The sequence below is a fragment of the Amphiura filiformis genome, chromosome 3 (assembly GCF_039555335.1).
Source record: "Amphiura filiformis chromosome 3, Afil_fr2py, whole genome shotgun sequence".
Lineage (NCBI taxonomy): Eukaryota > Metazoa > Echinodermata > Ophiuroidea > Amphilepidida > Amphiuridae > Amphiura > Amphiura filiformis.
Window position 1 is genome coordinate 42,909,594 of NC_092630.1, and position 19,134 is coordinate 42,928,727.

The 19,134-nt window shown below is 34.8% G+C and overlaps 1 protein-coding gene across 1 annotated transcript; it reads right to left on the reverse strand.

Moving 5' to 3' along the window:
- Positions 1 to 12,748: 12,748 nt before the first annotated feature.
- On the reverse strand, positions 12,749 to 18,610 carry LOC140148558 (carbohydrate sulfotransferase 1-like). The gene is made up of 2 exons (XM_072170554.1): positions 18,140 to 18,610; positions 12,749 to 14,138 (listed from the first exon to the last, which is right to left on the reverse strand). The coding sequence occupies exons 1-2, from the start codon at positions 18,246 to 18,248 to the stop codon at positions 12,961 to 12,963; spliced, it is 1,287 nt and encodes a 428-aa protein (XP_072026655.1). The 5' UTR covers positions 18,249 to 18,610; the 3' UTR covers positions 12,749 to 12,960.
- Positions 18,611 to 19,134: the final 524 nt, after the last annotated feature.

The following is a 19,134-nucleotide window of genomic DNA, read 5'->3' on the forward strand; positions in this document are numbered from 1 at the left end:
AATTTTAAATTTAGCCTGAATCCGTAAATATGGTACCTCTCGCCCTTTTTTAGGTCAAGGCTGTTTTTACCATTATGCAGCGAACCATTGTTGAAGCTACATGTATTTCACATACATGTATAAAACATTCTAGAGAAAAAATGATGCCATATACTGTTGAAATATCTTTTGTTGATTTCGAATGATAATGTCATGAAGTCGTAAATTTTAAGGTCAAATTCCTAAAACCAAACAAAACATTGCGACACAGATATTTCCCGACTTACGCAATGTCATTATCACATCAGTGTCTTTATTATTTGTTTGAAACCTTTCCCAAACGTTCGTGCTCTTTATGCATAAAACGGCTAATCTATCTTTACAAAACGCGTCTTTTTTTAGTAAACAAAAGGCTAAAGATGGCATTATGAGATTTATCATTTATCATTACATTACTCCACTCAACTGCCACCGTGGCCGAACGGTAAAGCGCTAGACGCGTAATCGAAGGAAGTTTCGAATCGCTGGTTCGGATCCCAACGAAGCCTGTGGTAACTTTTTTTTCTTCAAAATTCATGATCGCATTCCGAAATGAGTCTCTTGTCGGTAAATCATGTATCGTATCCTTAACTGCAAAACAGCCAAACCCGCCAGGGCATGGTGACTGAAGACAAGTCTGGTACTGGACCTATGCTAAACTTGGTCAAGTACCGACAGATATGTAGATAACTGCACCAACCAACCGTTTTAATATTTTACTTACCGTCTTAATATTTTGCTGGCCAAAGGCTTCAACATAGGAGCACTACAAGTTTTGAGATATTTTCTCAAAATATCAAGAGCTATCACAAGAACCACTGAACCAATGCCAGGCTTGTTTGTACTCATTTGAATGCAAGAGACTTTGGAACTGTCATCTGCAGTCAACACTGCCCCGTGCGGAGAGTTACAGGTCTCTAAATATTAGTTAAACACACAATAACAATTTTTTTTATTTCATATGTATTACGAATACTTATTCTCATATTCATATAATAATAATGAAAATACCAGGTGAAAATATGATTTTGTTTAAAATTTCGTTGGTGTTGAAATATTACTACTCTGGTCTGGATATTTACTACATTTAATTATTAAAAGATTACTGCACATACTATATGGCCATGGGTTTTGAACTTGCTGCCCACCTTTTGCATCTTGCACTGCACCTTTATAAAAGCTTATTTATGCCTTCCAAGCTTGAAGTCCACTCATAAATATTCACCCTACCATATGAAAAGTAGGCCTATACATTTTCTAAAAGGAAATGCCATGATGATTAAATATGTCATTTGAAAAAGTGTAGGGGTTAGTGTTAAGTTGTCAAAATTGAAAATGTCATCAGCAAATTGAAATTTTACTTTCTTTCATTCTTGCCATATATTTTAACTCTACCCCTGCCTTTGATTTCTTATCAGATTTGAGCTCTCCATGAAATTTCCTTTAAGAAATTGTATACTTATATGCACAGGATTAGCACATATTTAAAATAAATCTGGCAAATTTACATAGGGTGCACTTCTGCTCCACCACCACCCTTGATCGGGATATAATGGGTAATATCTCAACCAAATAACATACATTGATGACATTTACTCGGCAAATAACATCATTGTATTTTACTGTAATTAAAGTACTTCAGGCTTAGTCTTTTTTTTAAATTTGATTTGATTGGTTCAGGTTTTGACAACCCTAGATAACCCAAGAAACCTCTATTGAAGCTTATTTCCATTGGGGTCCATTTGAACACCATGACAGGTTGGGAACCCTACTCTTTTCAAAACTGGCTACAATATACATGTACAGGTATGGCTGTAGTTTGTGCTTCATTTACCCAATTGTAAATGAACCATGGGGAGAGCGGAAGTCTGAATTTAATCTACAGAAGTTGCCAATTTCAGATATTTTTTCCCAAAGTCAATATCCCACATGGTATTTTAGTACCCCATTGGGCATTACAATGCAAGTATAATTTAGTTAAAAATTGAGGGTGTCTCTTTGGAGCAAATCACACATTGTGGCTTTAAAATGAGCACATGTTCATAGGTGTAGCTTATGTTGTTCCAAAGTTATACAACATTAATTACCAAGTGATGCAAAAATACAAAAGACACCACCAAAGCTTTTCCTGGGTGGTGAGTTAACGACACATGGCCATAAATAAAATTATACTCTGACCAAACTGCTATTTATAAACAAGATTATTGAACCATATAAACGGTTAAATCACTCGAGGCAATTGATATCTTTGTGGCCAAAGTACAAAAATTAAATATGGTGTACTGGGAGAGAAAAAGAGAAATGTAAAATTTGCTTGTGAAAAATAAAAGCCACATGTTGAAAACATAATAAAAGTGTTCTTTACTTCAGTGTTGTTGTCATTAGGCCGAGTTCACATAGGAGTATAGTAGTATACGGTATTATATAGCTCATTCCATCAGGCTGAGTTCACATAGTATACTATGTGAACTCAGCCTGATGGAATGAGCGTATAGCAAATACAGTATACTCCTATGTGAACTCAGCCTTAGGGATTCACAATTATTTTCAATAATGGTTCAAAGAAGTTAATGGATCGGATAGTAATGTTTGCACAGTATTTTTTATGGGACATGAGAGCACAGTAAACTTTATAAATCTAATGATACGTGCTTGGATGTGTATGTACCTGTGAGGAAAAGCTGTCCATTTGAAAATTTTGGCCTTTCGTATTGAAGATATACACTTTTTCCCCCAAAAGACCCCAAATTTTTAGGTCTTTTTGTTGATATAAAATACTGTGCAAACGTTAATATCCGATTCCTTAAAGGTAGATGATCAGAATTTTTGGTGTTGTGTTTTGTACCTCAGTTTTAAAACTACATATAAATATCCAAAATTTTGGTCAAAATTGGAAAAAAAAAGTCATATTTTGATCCTTTTTTCATCAGGGCTCATAATTATTACACAGCCCCTAATAGAGTGGGGTTTTTTAGTATGAAAGAGAATTTGTACCGGCTCTCTGTGTGTTGGTCGTCGCTGTGCTTCAAAAGATGTACATTTGAACCAGTTTGCATAGCCAATAATGTGCTATTAAAACAACAACGAAGGAGATTTTGAGTATAAGAATGTGCTGCTCATCACAAAAGGATTCATATTTTTCTGTCAACTTGCTGGAGTCGGGTTTATAAAAAAAAACATCTGTCAATAAAGTGGATCAGTGCAGAAGCTTGTTTCCTGGAGAAAGAGGGTGATTGGTTTAATTTAGTTAAAAATTGAGGGTGTCTCTTTGGAGCAAATCACACATTGTGGCTTTAAAATAAGCACATGTTCATAGGTGTAGCTTATGTTGTTCCAAAGTTATACAACATTAATTACCAAGTGATGCAAAAATACAAAAGACACCACAAGCTTTTTCTGGGTGGTGAGTTAACGACACATGGCCATAAATAAAATTATACTCTGACCAAACTGCTATTTATAAACAAGATTATTGAACCATATAAACGGTTAAATCACTCGAGGCAATTGATATCTTTGTGGCCAAAGTACAAAAATTAAATATGGTGTACTGGGAGAGAAAAAGAGAAATGTAAAATTTGCTTGTGAAAAATAAAAGCCACATGTTGAAAACATAATAAAAGTGTTCTTTACTTCAGTGTTGTTGTCATTAGGCCGATTTCACATAGGAGTATAGTAGTATACGGTATTCGCTATAGCTCATTCCATCAGGCTGTGTTCACATAGTATACTATGTGAACTCGGCCTGATCGAATGAGCGTATAGCAAATACAGTATACTCCTATGTGAACTCAGCCTTAGGGATTCACAATTATTTTCAATAATGGTTCAAAGAAGTTAATGGATCGGATAGTAATGTTTGCACAGTATTTTTTATGGGACATGAGAGCACAGTAAACTTTATAAATCTAATGATACGTGCTTGATGTGTATGTACCTGTGAGGAAAAGCTGTCCATTTGAAAATGTTGGCCTTTCGTATTGAAGATATACACTTTTCCCCCCAAAAGACCCCAAATTTTTAGGTCTTTTTGCGGAAAAAAAATACTGTGCAAACGTTAATATCCGATTCCTTAAAGGTAGATGATCAGAATTTTTGGTGTTGTGTTTTGTACCTCAGTTTTAACACTACATATAAATATCCAAAATTTTGGTCAAAATTGAAAAAAAAAAGTCATATTTTGATCCTTTTTTCATCAGGGCTCATAATTATTACACAGCCCCTAATAGAGTGGGGTTTTTTAGTATGAAAGAGAAATTGTACCGGCTCTCTGTGTGTTGGTCGTCGCTGTGCTTCAAAAGAGGTACATTTGAACCAGTTTGCATAGCCAATAATGTGCTATTAAAACAGCAACGAAGGAGATTTTGAGTATAAGAATGTGCTGCGCATCACAAAAGGATTAATATTTTTCTGTCAACTTGCTGGAGTCGGGTTTATAAAAAAACCACATCTGTCAATAAAGTGGATCAGTGCAGAAGCCTGTTTCCTGGAGAAAGAGAGTGATTGGTGAAAGAAGCATCATAACTTGAGAAAGTGTCATCTGTGCGAGAATTCGAGTGTTTGGTAAAAGCAGCACCATTTCTGTGCGAGTATTTTACACGCAAAGGATATTTATGTAGTGTACAGTGGATATACGTAAGCTGTCCAAAACATTGCAACAGAACTCTATGATCAACAAGAAGAAGACTGCTGGTTAAAGCCATATGATAACATTTCCATAAGAAATAGAATTGTGTTTTTTTTTTTTTAAAATATTAGTTTTCACTATCAGATTCAGATAATATGTCCTCTTTTAATTTGGGCCCAAACAGAGGAGGCAATACAAACATGACAAAGAAAATCGCTATTTAATACCAGCGCATATGTCGCCAATATGTGAGCCACTCATTCGAACATGAGCCGTGTCGGTTCTTTTGATATGTTACGACTGCCCGCATGCCACAGCACGTACTGTGTTATGTACATCGTGTACGCGTTCGACTAATATTTCCATCACAATGGTTCCTGCGTTGTATTCAAAATCTCGAATTTTGACAAAACTACAGTACATAAAGTCTTGATTTTTGCAGGGTATATTAGTTTACCAAAGTACATAACAATCGTGTAAAACAGAATTTTGAAAAATAGTGACGGCGTCCTTAAATGTTATAATATGGCTTTAAGGGCTGTGGTATGAACGTTTGGACAGTATTTATTTTGGGACATCAGAGCACATCAGACATATCGAATTGCATTCTGAATACGAAGAATGTCATTCTGATATCAAATAATTTTGATTTTTGAAATTCGCAATTTAATACACATTTTATGGCAAATCATTAAAAATTGATATTTTTGATATTTAACAGTACTTGAAGTAAACTTTATAAATCTGATGATTTATACTTAAAGTGTATGTAGGTGGGATGAAAAGCCGACGATCAATTGAAAATTTTGACCTTTCGTATTGAAGATATGGATTTTTTCCCCAAAACACCAAAAAAAATTAGGTCTTTTGGGAAAAAAATCCATATCTTCAATATGAAAGGTCAAAATTTTCAACGGCTTTTCCTCCCTGCTACATACACTTTAAGAATATATAATTAGATTTATATAATTTACTTCGAGGACTGTTATATATCAAAAATTTGAAAAATATCAAATTATTATAATTTGTCATAAAATTTGTATTATATTGTGATTTTCAAAAATGAAAATTATTTGATATCAGAAAGACATGCTTCGTATTCAGAATGCAATTTGATAGGTCCGAGGTGCTCTCATGTCCCACAAAAAATACTGTCGAAACGCAATAAACGCTCATTTTAGATCCCTTAAGTGGTGATTATTTAAAAGTGTGATTGTATGTACAGTATGTGCATTTATTGATAATGTATCAATCACATTTTTTACTTTTAATTAAAGACTAAGATATTGTTAACTTAATCAAACAGTGTATTATTGTTGCATATTCGTATGAATTTGGGTGGAAGGTGATTTTGGCCGCGCCCTGTGACCGATAGTTTTACAAAAGAAAACTAAATTTCTCCGTGATAAACGTACACCACAAAACGAACGTGTGTGGCAGCTCGTAAGTTATACACTCCTTTTTTGCCTTATTATTTATGTACTACTGTACTGGTAACTGTTATTATTGACCTCATCCAAATTTTGTTGTTGCTTTATTTATTTTTGGTGGCATTCTATTTTTATCAGACACTTAGAAAAGCCAAATAGACTTTAAAACATATTGTCAATCAACACTTAAATCACTGAACACGAGGATGCATTAATTCTTACTTAGAAAATTCATCTGAGTAGATATTTTAAGCGCTCCACAGACTCCGAGTATTACACGTACAATAGTGTATGCAACATATCTACGTTATTCAATCTATTGTCATTCTATTTCCAGTAATGTTTAAGTTCTAACGAATGTTTGATGACGAAAAATCGATAATATGTTACATGTAATATCTAGTAGAAATATATTATCGATTTTACGTCATCAAACATTCGTTAAAACTTAAACATTACTGGAAATAGAATGGCAATAGATTAAACAACGTAGATATGTTGCATACAATATTTTACGTACAATAAAAAGTCTGAATACTGCTTAGTCCTTACAATTGAAGAATACTCATTGTCTTATTTGTGTCTAAGTAAACCACACTACATGCTGTATCAAAATGATGGTACCCATCAGTTTTGCAGTGATTATGGACAAGACAGTTACATCAAAATACAACATTAGATCCATCTCATAAACGTTATCATGGTTATTAAGAGTACAAAAACGGCCATTTGTCGCCATATCAAGAGGATCCATTCAGATTTCAATGTTACATTTCGTAAAGACGGGCCTTTCAATCAATATCAAAACCGGGGTACCAAACATTTTGATACAGCTTGTACAACATGTACAAGGGAGTATTTTCTCTGAATATGAGTGCCACACTAGACTATGCCATAGTCGATTTTTGATGAACGCATTCAGTTGAACTCGAAATTATACTGATATTTAGTAGGCCTACATCAAAATACTAGAATAAAATGGTTATGAAAAAGTTTAGGCTGTATAATTATATTTGTGACAGTAAAAGTAAAGTATAGGCCCTACGTAGGCTTATATTATTGAATGCAACATATCATAATGGCATAATTATAATGACACTTCAATACTGAACAATTCAAATTTTAGAATCTGCCAGTTTATTATCCGAAAAACCTTTGGGAAGCTAACAAACAGAGGGCGTACGGTGACTGAAAAGATCAGTTGTGAAAATCTATCAATTGTGCACTCATTAATTAAATCAGAGTTTTAAGCTTAAATGTAATAGCCAGAGTAGTGCACAATTGGCAAGTGGACTACGGAGAAGTCTAGTGCCACACCCGAATACTTTGTATATACCGGATTCCAAACTTGGTTTCCTCAGATACTGTCAACTGGAATTGAGTTATAAGAACAATTTAAAAAAAAGCTAGAAAACACGAAAAAGTGACAGCCAAGCTGTTTTTTTTATAATTATAGCGGTTCACACCATTTGTCACTTATAGACATCATTGTTTTATTTTCGTCACCAGCTGTTCGCGAACTGAAACGCATTGAATAATGTATTATTACAAAATAACAGAACAGCAACAAACCTGACACAAAATGCAAAAATTATTTTGCACGTTTTCTTATTATCATATTCACAGACTGGACACAAGCAGCTACACGCCTTAAGCTTTCAGGATCTTGAATATAAGCTAAAATATAACTCAATTTTACCTTTTGCCAACATTTAGGATAATTATATAGACTGAAATTAATAGTCTTTGTACAAGTTTTATTAATTGCGCTTGATTGTCCTAGCATACAAAACGCCCTAGTTTTCGGCAATTTCCCCAAATGAATGGTCAAATATTAAAAGTTGACTTTTATGCCTAGAATCTGAAAATTTTAGTGCTGTGCTGGCGAGTACTGTTCTACATTTCCTGTATAACAAATCCCATTGGGCTCATACAAAATGAGCCCAATGAGCATGAATGCTATAAAGTGTCCAAAATAATATTTTCTATTATTAATTAGATGAATTTGACCACACGCATCGTCACATGGACAAATAAATGACATATTGATGTGTACGTACGAAATGGCCATAAAAATTGAACTCCATGCATGAAGTTCAAAAATTAGTAGATTTGTGACATACGTGATGAACAACGCTGGTAGTAATGTAAACATTCCTGCTTCTAAGGTTCCGCGCAGTTTAATTTGTTGTTTAATCCAGTATGCTTTAATCATGTAAAATAAATCGTTCGTTATTCCCAGTTAGGTGAAAATTCAAGCAAGTTTTGCTTCATTTGACCAAATATAATATTATTTAATCTAAAAAATATGACAAAAATACAGCACTTATTTTGGAATTAGAAAATGTTATCCTGTTTTACCAAATGAAACACACCCTAATCCTAACCTTTATAGTTGGACCTAACTGGCAACAAAAGCCAAATGCTGATATTTGAAATTTTTTTTGGCAAGAGGAACAAAACCATGCAGTTAATATCCATGCTTATCCATTGAGTATAATAGTATGCCAAGATTTTACTCTTAATCTTAATATTTTATGTTAAAACCACAATGTACTAAACAAATGCGTAGAAAACGATAAGCTATTTTAATAAAATCAAAAAATGTCCCTAAAGGTCAACAGGGGTCAAATTGCATACAACAGGGGTCAAATTTCAAAATTGCTCAGATTTTATCAAAAACCACGCCAACGTATTCCTCTGATCATAGCGATTCAGCAAAATTTCACCAATCTGCGACGTACCGTAAGCAGAAAGGTCAAAATTAGAGGGGGTCCGTTTTTTTACCACAGGGTCAAAAGTCCGATTTCAATGAAAATGATCTTAAATTGTTTGTCATTGTTCTTCCAACTAAGTCCCCAACTCCACGTTACACGTTAATAATGTTAATAATTCGTTGTAAAATATAGACCACAGAATTGAAATTAACTAATTGAATACCTGAGTGGAAGAAGGGCCCAACTCCATCAAAACTGTTTTTGAGATATTGAGGAAAAACTTCCGGGAAAAACTTAATATTTGGAAAAGTTTTATAGGCAGAATGTTTTCATCTTCAGAGGACCTTTAATACAGGAACATACAATATTACATACATTCGAAATTATATATGATGTTTCCATGGCAACGGTACAGGTCTTAATACGAGCTGGAGTTGGTCCCTTCTTCCTGCAAGTGCAAGTTCCGTGAACATATTTGTTATAAATAGCCACAGAAATTTGATTATTATCCATTATAATATGTTATCAAGAAAGTTTATTGTAGTGAAAAGCAGATTTCACGGATCAACAAAATTCCTCTTTAACCCAATATTTCTTCCATAAAAACCATGATTAAATGTACATGGACGACTATTTAGAGAGCTTTAGAGAGTGGATTTTGGTTCATCTGCTGGCAATAAAATGCTGGGTCAAACTCATTTTTGTAAAAAAAAATGGAGTTGGGCCACCCATCAGTATTCAATTCTGTGCTATATAGACCGATAGCAGACTGTGTACACGTCTGTACAGCAAAAATAATAATAAAAAAAGCATGGTTTTTGGCTCTTATTTTGACCCTTAAATTGGCTAAATATTAAAATTAGACTTTTATGCAACTAAAAGATTAGGGTTGATATCACGGTGTTCTATTGGGCAAAACAGGACAATAATTTCAATTCAAAATAATTAGTGCTGTATTTTTCTGACGAGTATACTAGTAGTAGTAGTATTATTTCCTGCTCTTCCTACACAACAAATCACCTCCTCATGCTCACACAAATGAATGTTTTAAAATAAATAAATACATAAAACGAATGCTGTGAATGAAATGAATGCTTTTAACGCCTACATTTATATTTCATGCTAATTAATTCAACGTGGATTTGATCAAAAGGACAATGTACTTCATAATGTTCAATTTGTATTATTTGTGACATATGTGAACAACGCTGGTAGTAATGTTAATTTTCCTGTTTCTGGGGCTCCGGCGCAGTTCAATTTGTCCAATCCGCCATGCTGTATCTTGTACTGGTGCACAATGCATGCAAAGTTTTAATGATCGAGTTAGATCTGTACTCTTCATTGCAGTCCTTACCATGACTCCGATACTACTAAAGTCATTCTTTTGAATATATTAAAATCATGCCATATGCTGCGATTTGTTTATGTTTTTTCCAAAATACCTTTAGTTGGCAGTTGAGTGTCGTTCTTTGTGTTCTCTCTTTAAATTGGCCAATTGAAATAAGTCAATCTTTTAACGATTGATGATATGAATCAATCTAAATAGATTGAAAAATAGATTGAAATGTTTTTTGTTTGTTTTCACTTTAACTCTCTTTGTAGACTGATTTCACTATCTATAGTGTTACTCATGCCAAATGACATGTGTTGCATATGTTTGGAATGAGATTTCAAACTGTTTTAGAGTGAACATTTTCAATCCTTTTTTTTTCAACTGGAAAGGACTTGTCCCTAATTTGGGATGGCAAAAGATTGAAAAACAATGAAAATCAATCCTTTCTACTGAAAATTCAATCGAAAAAGATTTGCCCCTAACTTGAATCGCTAAAAGATTGTTAAAGATTGAGAATCGCTCCTTTTCATTGAAAACAAAATGTATGAAAAATGCAAATCACCCGACTGAATACACAGTCGAAAACGATTTGTCCATAAATTCGAGACGGCTAGATTGAAAATTCAATCTTTTTAATTGAATATTCAATCGGGCAATTTAAGAAAGTTATTTATATTTTCACTCTAACTAATGGACGAAATAAAAAAACACCTTTCACCCTCCCTAAATCTAAGGTGTGCATGATTTTTGTGTGAACGGATCACCTGTTTTCAACAAGCCAACAGATGGCATTTCCTTGCACAAGACTGCGTCATTACTTATCAGACTAGGTTCACATAATAACATTATCGGAAAATAATTGCAAACAACATGTTTCAATTCCACTGTTTGATATATTAATTCATCCAAGAATGTACAAGTATGAAAACCTTTGAATAGCTCTATTCAAATACCAACTTAAGTAATATGACGATCTATCTTAATTACGGAGTTTACAGTTCAACATTTTCAAGGCATTCTATTTTGAACTCCCATCAATCTGAATTACAGTGAATTTGATTTTGAAATAGATATACAATACTGTTTTTTGCCATTCGTATAAAACCTCATAAATTATCCTACAATACCTTAAAATATGTCATTTTCCATTTACTCTTTAGAATTATAAAAATGCGTCTCATCTTGTTTGACATTTGAATATTTTGTAAACGACTTTTTATTTTGACATCTTATGTATTTTCTAAATTAATGGTTATTCTTTCGAGTGTAACGCATTTTGCTAGATCTACGTGTCCAAGTCCTGGTACGTAGTATTTTACGAAAAGTAAGTTCCAGTTATTTCCGAACTTTACTGTTGTAACTTCTGTCTAGTAACTCACGATTCTTGATTTGAGATGAAACACAGCGCAAAACGCTTGACAGAACACGTTAAATGCCGAGTTATAAAATGGACATGAAACATTTTAATAACTTTCAGAAAACATTTTTGAAAACTTATTGCAAAACATTCTAACAAAATGTAACCAAGTGTTGACAAAATATTTTTGCAAATATTTAATTTTCAATATGAAAGGTCAAAATTTGATGGTCAGCTTTTCATCCCAGCTACACACGCTTTAAGTACATATCATTAGATTTATAAAGTTTACTTCGAGGAATGTTAAATGTCAAGAATATAAAAGATATTAAATTAAATAATTCGCTATAAAATATGTTTATCGATCGATTTTTCAATTACCCAGAATATATATTCTGTGGTGTCAAATTACATTAAGGTTACTGTTTTACATTATACATTAAGGTTACTCTTGCTTTCTTGTCCTGTGGGGCCCTTATTATATTGGGGTCCCATTTGGAGTGTTTTTTGTCGTCGTACGGAAGTCGCCGGCCTTGCAGCCTTGATGTTTTTAGTATAAACAAACTTTGCAATAAATTGGATCAAATTTGTGCAGAAATTCAACAAGGTGCAAATTGAGATGCGTGGAATATGTGACCGTCTAGGTCGAAACGCTCGTAAAGTCGGCCCCTGGTCAAATTTGTTTTCTTCCGTGTTTAGAAAATATATATCATAAGCTTTACAATGATATATCATTTGACTTCAAACGATATCCAGAAGCGGAGTTATAACTTGTTAAACTTTGCTCCTTTAGTAAAAGGGTATTTTGGCACTACATTATTTCTTTTTTTTCCACATTGCTGCTATTAAATATCAAATGGTCATAATTGGCGGTCACTTCAAATCATCCCCAACCGAACGAGGTTCATGGAATGTCCTCTCATTGTTAATTGTTAGTTAACCCGCCACTTGAACAGGATTTAGCCAAAGCAAACAAAGACTTAAGCTTTTCACTAATGCTATATACATAAGTATAAGCTTATTATACTCTTCAACAATAGGATTAAAGATTGGTGCTTACTGGACTAAAATGAGAAACATGTCGGACAAATATTAGGGACATATGAATACAACCTCTATGCATATTTTGCACTGTAACTCGAAATAAAATTTGCCGACTTTACGAGCGGTTTGAGATGGATGGTCACATATGTTATGCTCCCAGAACTAATTTAGCAAATCATTACGTCTTGTCTTGTTAGGGACGGCTTCAAAACTAAACCACCGGTTCCATCCGATTGGAGCCGGTTTCTATTGTTCTGAACATATTCAACATAACAATGTACGGTAACGTGGTTCAACCGCCGGTCGAGTTTTGAAGCCGCCCCTGAAATGGCGTTGCACGTGAATTTTCATCGGAACCGGGATATGAACATCTGAAACTTTGCATGACAATATAGTTTATACGCGAGTCTTTCTTTTCTCGAGTTAAAGGCACTTTAAGTAATAATGTTAGGTAGCAATGGGTACGTAAATCTTTTTAAAGTTGAATACTTCATGTCCCTCATTTGTGCTTTAGATATCACTGGTTTATATCCCAAAAGTCGCATCACATTCTTGCAACCGCTCTGCGCTTCTAAAAGTTTGTCAAACTTGATCAGGAGTTTACTTCTCCAAGCATGCGCAGTCTTTGCAGAATTTCTGGTATGTGACCATTTACTTAATATTCCACGCGGATCACCTGTAGTATTTTCATCTAACCACTTCTTAACGGATGATGGAGCTGTCATATTCAAAAATTCATAGACTTTGTCTACGACATATTGTGGTTGTTCGGCAAGATCCTCGTAGCGTAAAAGCATATAATGTCCTCTCATCCAATCTGGTGGATTAATCCAATATTCCTTCAAATTGTCTTCAATATTTTGACATGCTCCCGTAGGATTATCAGGATCATGTATATCTTGTCTTGAGTTTGATACTGCTCTGGGGTCGCGTACTAAGTGGATGACTTTTACATTCAAAGCTGGATCTTGCACTAAGTCTTTCAATGTGCCTATATCGGGTATTCTAACAGTTTTTATTGCAATATTTGGACGACTTTTACAAGTTCGGTCATTTATTGTCGCCTTCTGAGATGCACTTATTGCAGTGGTGGTGGCCGCTTTGAATTTTCCATTGCTGACGGTACATAACGAAGTAGGTTGATAAGCAAGGCTCTGAATACATTGTTGACTTGGACGGCGTCCATTCCACCAGCTAAAACCTTTAAAATGACCAAAATCGCACTGAAGGATCCCCTTTAAGACAGATTGAAGACTGGTTCCTGCAAAGCCTGCTGTGGTATCTATTTTGTTCACTTTAAATTCGTTAAGAGGCTCGAAATAGTATACAAAATCGTCGTTTCTGTTAAAGATTTCTCCAGCGAAGGACGACCCGGATCGCATCTTAGTAACAATGATCACCTGAACAGGTCTACTACCACTGACTTTGTCTGCATAAGTACCTTTATTGTCATCTTTCATGTCTTTCTGCAATTCCTTAGAGGTAGATATACGTGGTTCGTTAGTTGTTTGGTTTGATGGAACTTCAGGGTGTTGGGAAACATGGTTCAATATAGACTCATTTGATATCACCATTCGTGCTAACTTGGCAGAGTTTGCAATTCGTAACAATTCTGAAATTTAAGAAAAATAAACAAACAAACAAAATAAATAGATAATCAACAATCACCAATCAATCAATGTCATTCACGATCAGTTTCTCTGGCCTTGATCATGATCTATGCAGTTTTCCAGCTTTCCTCGGCCTGAGGAAATTAGAAAAGAACGGAAGATGCATAAAGGGTCTATACCTGAAGTCATAGGCCTACTTACCAAATCAATAGAGGTCATTGACATGTAACCAATTCTTTGTATACACTCATAGAAATTGTTCGTTGGCATTACTCAGTAAGTTGATGTAAGTCGTTGTGTCAACTTTCCGAGTAATGCCAACGCGTACATTTTTGAGTAACGCTGACTCGATATCATTATGTTGGTCGCACTCATTTGCACTTCCTTTATTGAGTTGTTACAACTCAGAAAATGAAACTAGGTTAGCATAATTTTCTAGAGGTGTGCTATAGTATTGCTCTGATTACAAAAATAAATATTTGAATACTGCTAATTGTGCAGAAAATGATCCAATTACGTGAATTAAGTAACACAAAGTACCAAATTGGAATAACTCAAAACAATAAGTACCAGTAACTTAATATGAACGAGTTACATCAACTTACATGTTGAGTTACAATAACTCAACTAATTGGTTCTTTGAACCTTGTTTATTTTTCTAAGTTCCCTGAACTTGAATTCAGAAGTTGGCATTACTTAAAAAGTTGACGCAACGACTTACATCAACTTTTTAAGTAATGCCAACAAAGTTGATTAGTTGACAGAACTTTTTGAGCTTTTTCAGCATTTTTTAAGTTCGGATAACTAAAGTGAATTTTGTTTTGGCAACTTTTACACTATTTTTGAGTTGTCCAAACTTACTCCTTTTGAATTGCGCCAACAAGGCGCAAAGGCGAACAAGTCATTTCTATGAGTGTACTTTGATTGTAAAGTGATTCCAAGCCTTGAACCCTGAATTCAGAGGTAAATTTTGGGTTGTTACATGGAATTCAAAGTAATATCATGAAAAGACCCACCGAAAAGAATGCGATACTTATTCAGAGCCAATCTGCATTCTGTTATTTGCAAAAGACGACAATCAGACAGAAATTATAAAAGGAGCAGGACCAGATATCAGCGTTAATTCCACGGTAAGCTTAACACATATTGAAAACACCAAAATGCAGTCATAAAATTTATAATATTACTAAATCACCAGAAAAGAGTTGTATTAACAATAACAAAGTATGTGTCAAAAGATTTGCCTTCGGCGTGTCGCTTTCTTGAAACATCACCAAAATAACAAATTTCGGGAAAAAACGCCCCAAAATTTAAAACAAACATGAGCCATCCAAAATTGCACTTGGTGACCTGGTCATTACCTGGCGCTGTGATTTGGGATTCCTCGGCACTTCCTCTCTCCAGTTACCAGTACACAGCCCTTAAGGTTTGCAAATGGGTAAAAATTTGGCATGTGCAAGGGGGGGTGCAACGATTTTTGGCAGTCACAGGGGACTCATAACTATTGCACAGCCCCTTAGTTTAATACATGTCTTCATTTTTTGGAGCTGTTGGTCTTCTGCTTCTGCTTCTGCTTCTGTTGGAATACTCCTGAACGCTACAATTGTAACCAGACGAGGTCTTACCATGGATAAATAATAGTGAGAGCTAAAACTACTCCATATTCCAGAAAAATACAGCACTAATTTTTTGGGATTAAAAATATTATGTTGTTTTGCCAAATGTAACACAGCTAAATCTTTATCCTTTAGTTAGTTCCAACTGGCAATAAAAGTCGAATTTTAATATTTGGCCAATTTTTGGAAGGGCCAAAAGGGTGTTTTGTGTGAATGACAATCAAGCTCAAAGACTTGTACTAAGACTAATTTGAGGTTTTGCAATCTAATTTTTGGAAAACATATTTTATAACCAATTATCAAAATTAACCCCAAAATTAACACAAATAAAAATCTAAATTTATAACTATATAATTTGACTTAGGCCCCCTATAGGGTGGTTGCACGGAAGGTCGGTAGTTCAAAAAGTCCTCCAGAAGACATACAAATCTGTATTTTTCTAGAATAGCTAGTAATCCCGGGGGGGGGGCACTTCCAATTTGAAATGGTAGAGCTGGCACTTTCGCACTAAGGGGCATTCGGTGAGAGCAAAACGTAAAAATTATGGGGTCATTGGGTGAGAGCATGATTTTTGGCATTCGGTGAGAGCAAAATGTAAAAAATATGGGGTCATTGGGTGAGAACATGACCTTTTTTTAAAATGGAATCTTTGGGTGAGAGCCGAAACAGCGCAACAGAAACCTCGAAAATCGAATTTCTAGTTCTAAATGGATTCAAATTTCTTTGTTTTATCAAAATAAGTGACAAAATCAGTGATAAATGAAAGTTGCTGTTAAAATTGAACAAGTAAGGGTCTTTGGGTGACAGATCAAATGAAAAAATAAGGGGTCTTCGGGTGACAGAACATATGTTCGTAAAAAAATATGGGGTCTTTGGGTGACAGCGATGCTGAAAAAGGGGGTCTTAACAGCCCCACATACATGTCACCTCCAAAGTTGGAGTGCCCCCCCGGTAGTAATCACATGTCTTCAGTATTTTGAAGGCAGTATGGACTATATACTATAAAGACCTGAGACCATAATACCTAAAGGTATTTAGGTATTATGGTCTCAGATAGTGATAGTCTTTCATTTCATGAGTGTCCTTGACTATGCTTCAGTGATCATGAAAAGACTTGGATATCTGATTATCTGAAACGGCTACACGGAAAATGTAAGATTCAAACCATGAAAATAGTAGAATCTACTACGTGTACAAACTTGTAAGTGACGGTAAGTTATGGGCGAGTTACTGTTAGACCATTGGGCGAGTTACTGTTAGACCAATGGGTGAGTTACTGTTAGACCAATGGGCGAGTTACTGTTAGACCATTATTGGGCGAGTTACGGTTAGACCATTGGGTGGATAATTATATGCTAAGATGGTGGTGGTCAGTGCAGGAACAGGGTGGAAAGCAGTTATACTGTAGCTTGGGGTGGGGATGGATAAATGGCGAGTGAAGTGACGGTAAGTTATGGGCGAGTTACTGTTAGACCATTAGGCGAGTTAATGTACTGTTAGACCATTGGGCAAGTTACTGTTAGACCATTGAGATTCACTAAACCCAAATAGTTTCTTGTGTTTTCATGACACAGATCATGGGAATCAATAACATTTGTAAATTTAAATTTGTAAATTTAAATTACAAATTAAATTCGCCAAATGGACTAACTGTAACTCGCCAAATGGTCTAACAGTAACTCGCCCATTGGTCTAAAAGTAACTCGCCCAATGGTCTAACAGTAACTCGCCCATTGGTCTAACAGTAACTCGCCCAATAGTGTAACAGTAACTCGCCCAATGGTCTAACAGTAACTCGCCCAATGGTCTAACAGTAACTCGCCCTTAACTTACCGCCACATTAAACTCGCCAACTAACCATTCCCGAAAATGATAGTCATCAACAGATAAATGACTGATGTACATTGTAGTGTTATGCCATATTGTTACATGTTTATAGACTCTCTTTATGCTGCAGTACCTTATAATATGTATTTTTTAATACTTTTGCAGCTGATGTTGTAATTCTTTGTGATTATTTTTTAATATTTTTTTGTTTTGTTTTCTCTAATAAAAAAACATAATGACAAAAAAAACAACAACAAAAACACACCAAACAAACAGATAAATGACTGACTTGACTATCATTGAAGACCGAGTTCCGCAGTATAGTATTTCAGACAGTTTTCTCGGGCTAGATCAAACTCACATCCACAAGCTTCCACATGAACATTTAAAATATTATATAGGGACTTTGCTGAGAAAAGATGGATCTTATTAATTAATTCATTTCCATGTTGTTTCTGGTCATCCACATTCCACATCACATATACGCCCTAATAAAAAAACCCGATAAAATAAGTTAAGAAGAGAAGAGAGGAAACAATGAAGCGTTTCTCAGTAAATACCTGTTTGTGAGCCTGTTGACTTGACAGAGAGATACAGAAGACAAGCAGTGATCAGAAAAAGCATCAACAGAATTCGCAACATGTATTTTCGTCCCATGGCCCCATTCATTCATTCACACTCCCCGTCAGATCAGTATCATCATGCATAATCCTGTTGGTAAGAAGAAATGTCCACGTATTATAGATAACACTCGTCCATGTATGTCCGATGATATTTCTGGCAAAAATATTCAGAAATCAGCAGTGTATTTTCTTTTAACTAGTGATGACTGATACATACATACAAGTTTTAATCAGCATTAATATACACCCTTTATATTATACGTAGCTTTAGCTGTATTATATTATCCGTGGTATAATCTGGCCGGTGTATATTGTGACTACTAATGCACTATAATAATTGATCTCCTTGGTCGACAATGATAATTGGTATCAGCATAGTATTTATTTGTTCAGTTTTGAATAAGTCAATATACTTCGGTTTCTTCGGTCTGCATCAGTTCACATTAACTGCGCTGCTTCATACTCAGAACCAGACCTGCTCAGAACGCTATGCAAGGCTCACTTTAGTCGTTTAATAAGACAATGCATCGAATTCAGTTGAAATGAGCGAAATTATGAGCTACACCTTCCTGATTTTTTTTCCTTTTTTAATTTTTGCATTCTGAAGATTCATGTAAAAAAATGTATTTCAACATTTTAGTTGTTTTGTAATGTTAGTGGATTCATTTTGACACCAAAATCTATTATTAGATGGTCTATGTTTTAAGTTAGTTTTACATTATGGTGGCGGTATTTCAGCGAAAGGAACGTAGCTAAGTCGTCCGATGCTCCCATATGTAAAACGTTGTGTTTTTTTTTTTGGGGTCCAATCGGGGCTTAGCCCTGGCTGATACGTTACTACTTATATGAATGAATGAATGAATGAATGAATGAATGAATGAATGAATGAATGAATGAATGAATGAATGAATGAATGAATGAATGGATGGATG

What these genes read in the sequence shown, in the direction of transcription:
- LOC140148558 (XM_072170554.1), bottom strand. Translation starts at nt 18,248, where the DNA reads ATGAATGGGGCCATGGGACGAAAATACATGTTGCGAATTCTGTTGATG. An exon ending in GTCAACAGGCTCACAAACAG is followed by an intron (nt 14,139 to 18,139) that starts GTATTTACTGAG and finishes CTTAAATTTCAG; the next exon opens with AATTGTTACGAATTGCAAAC.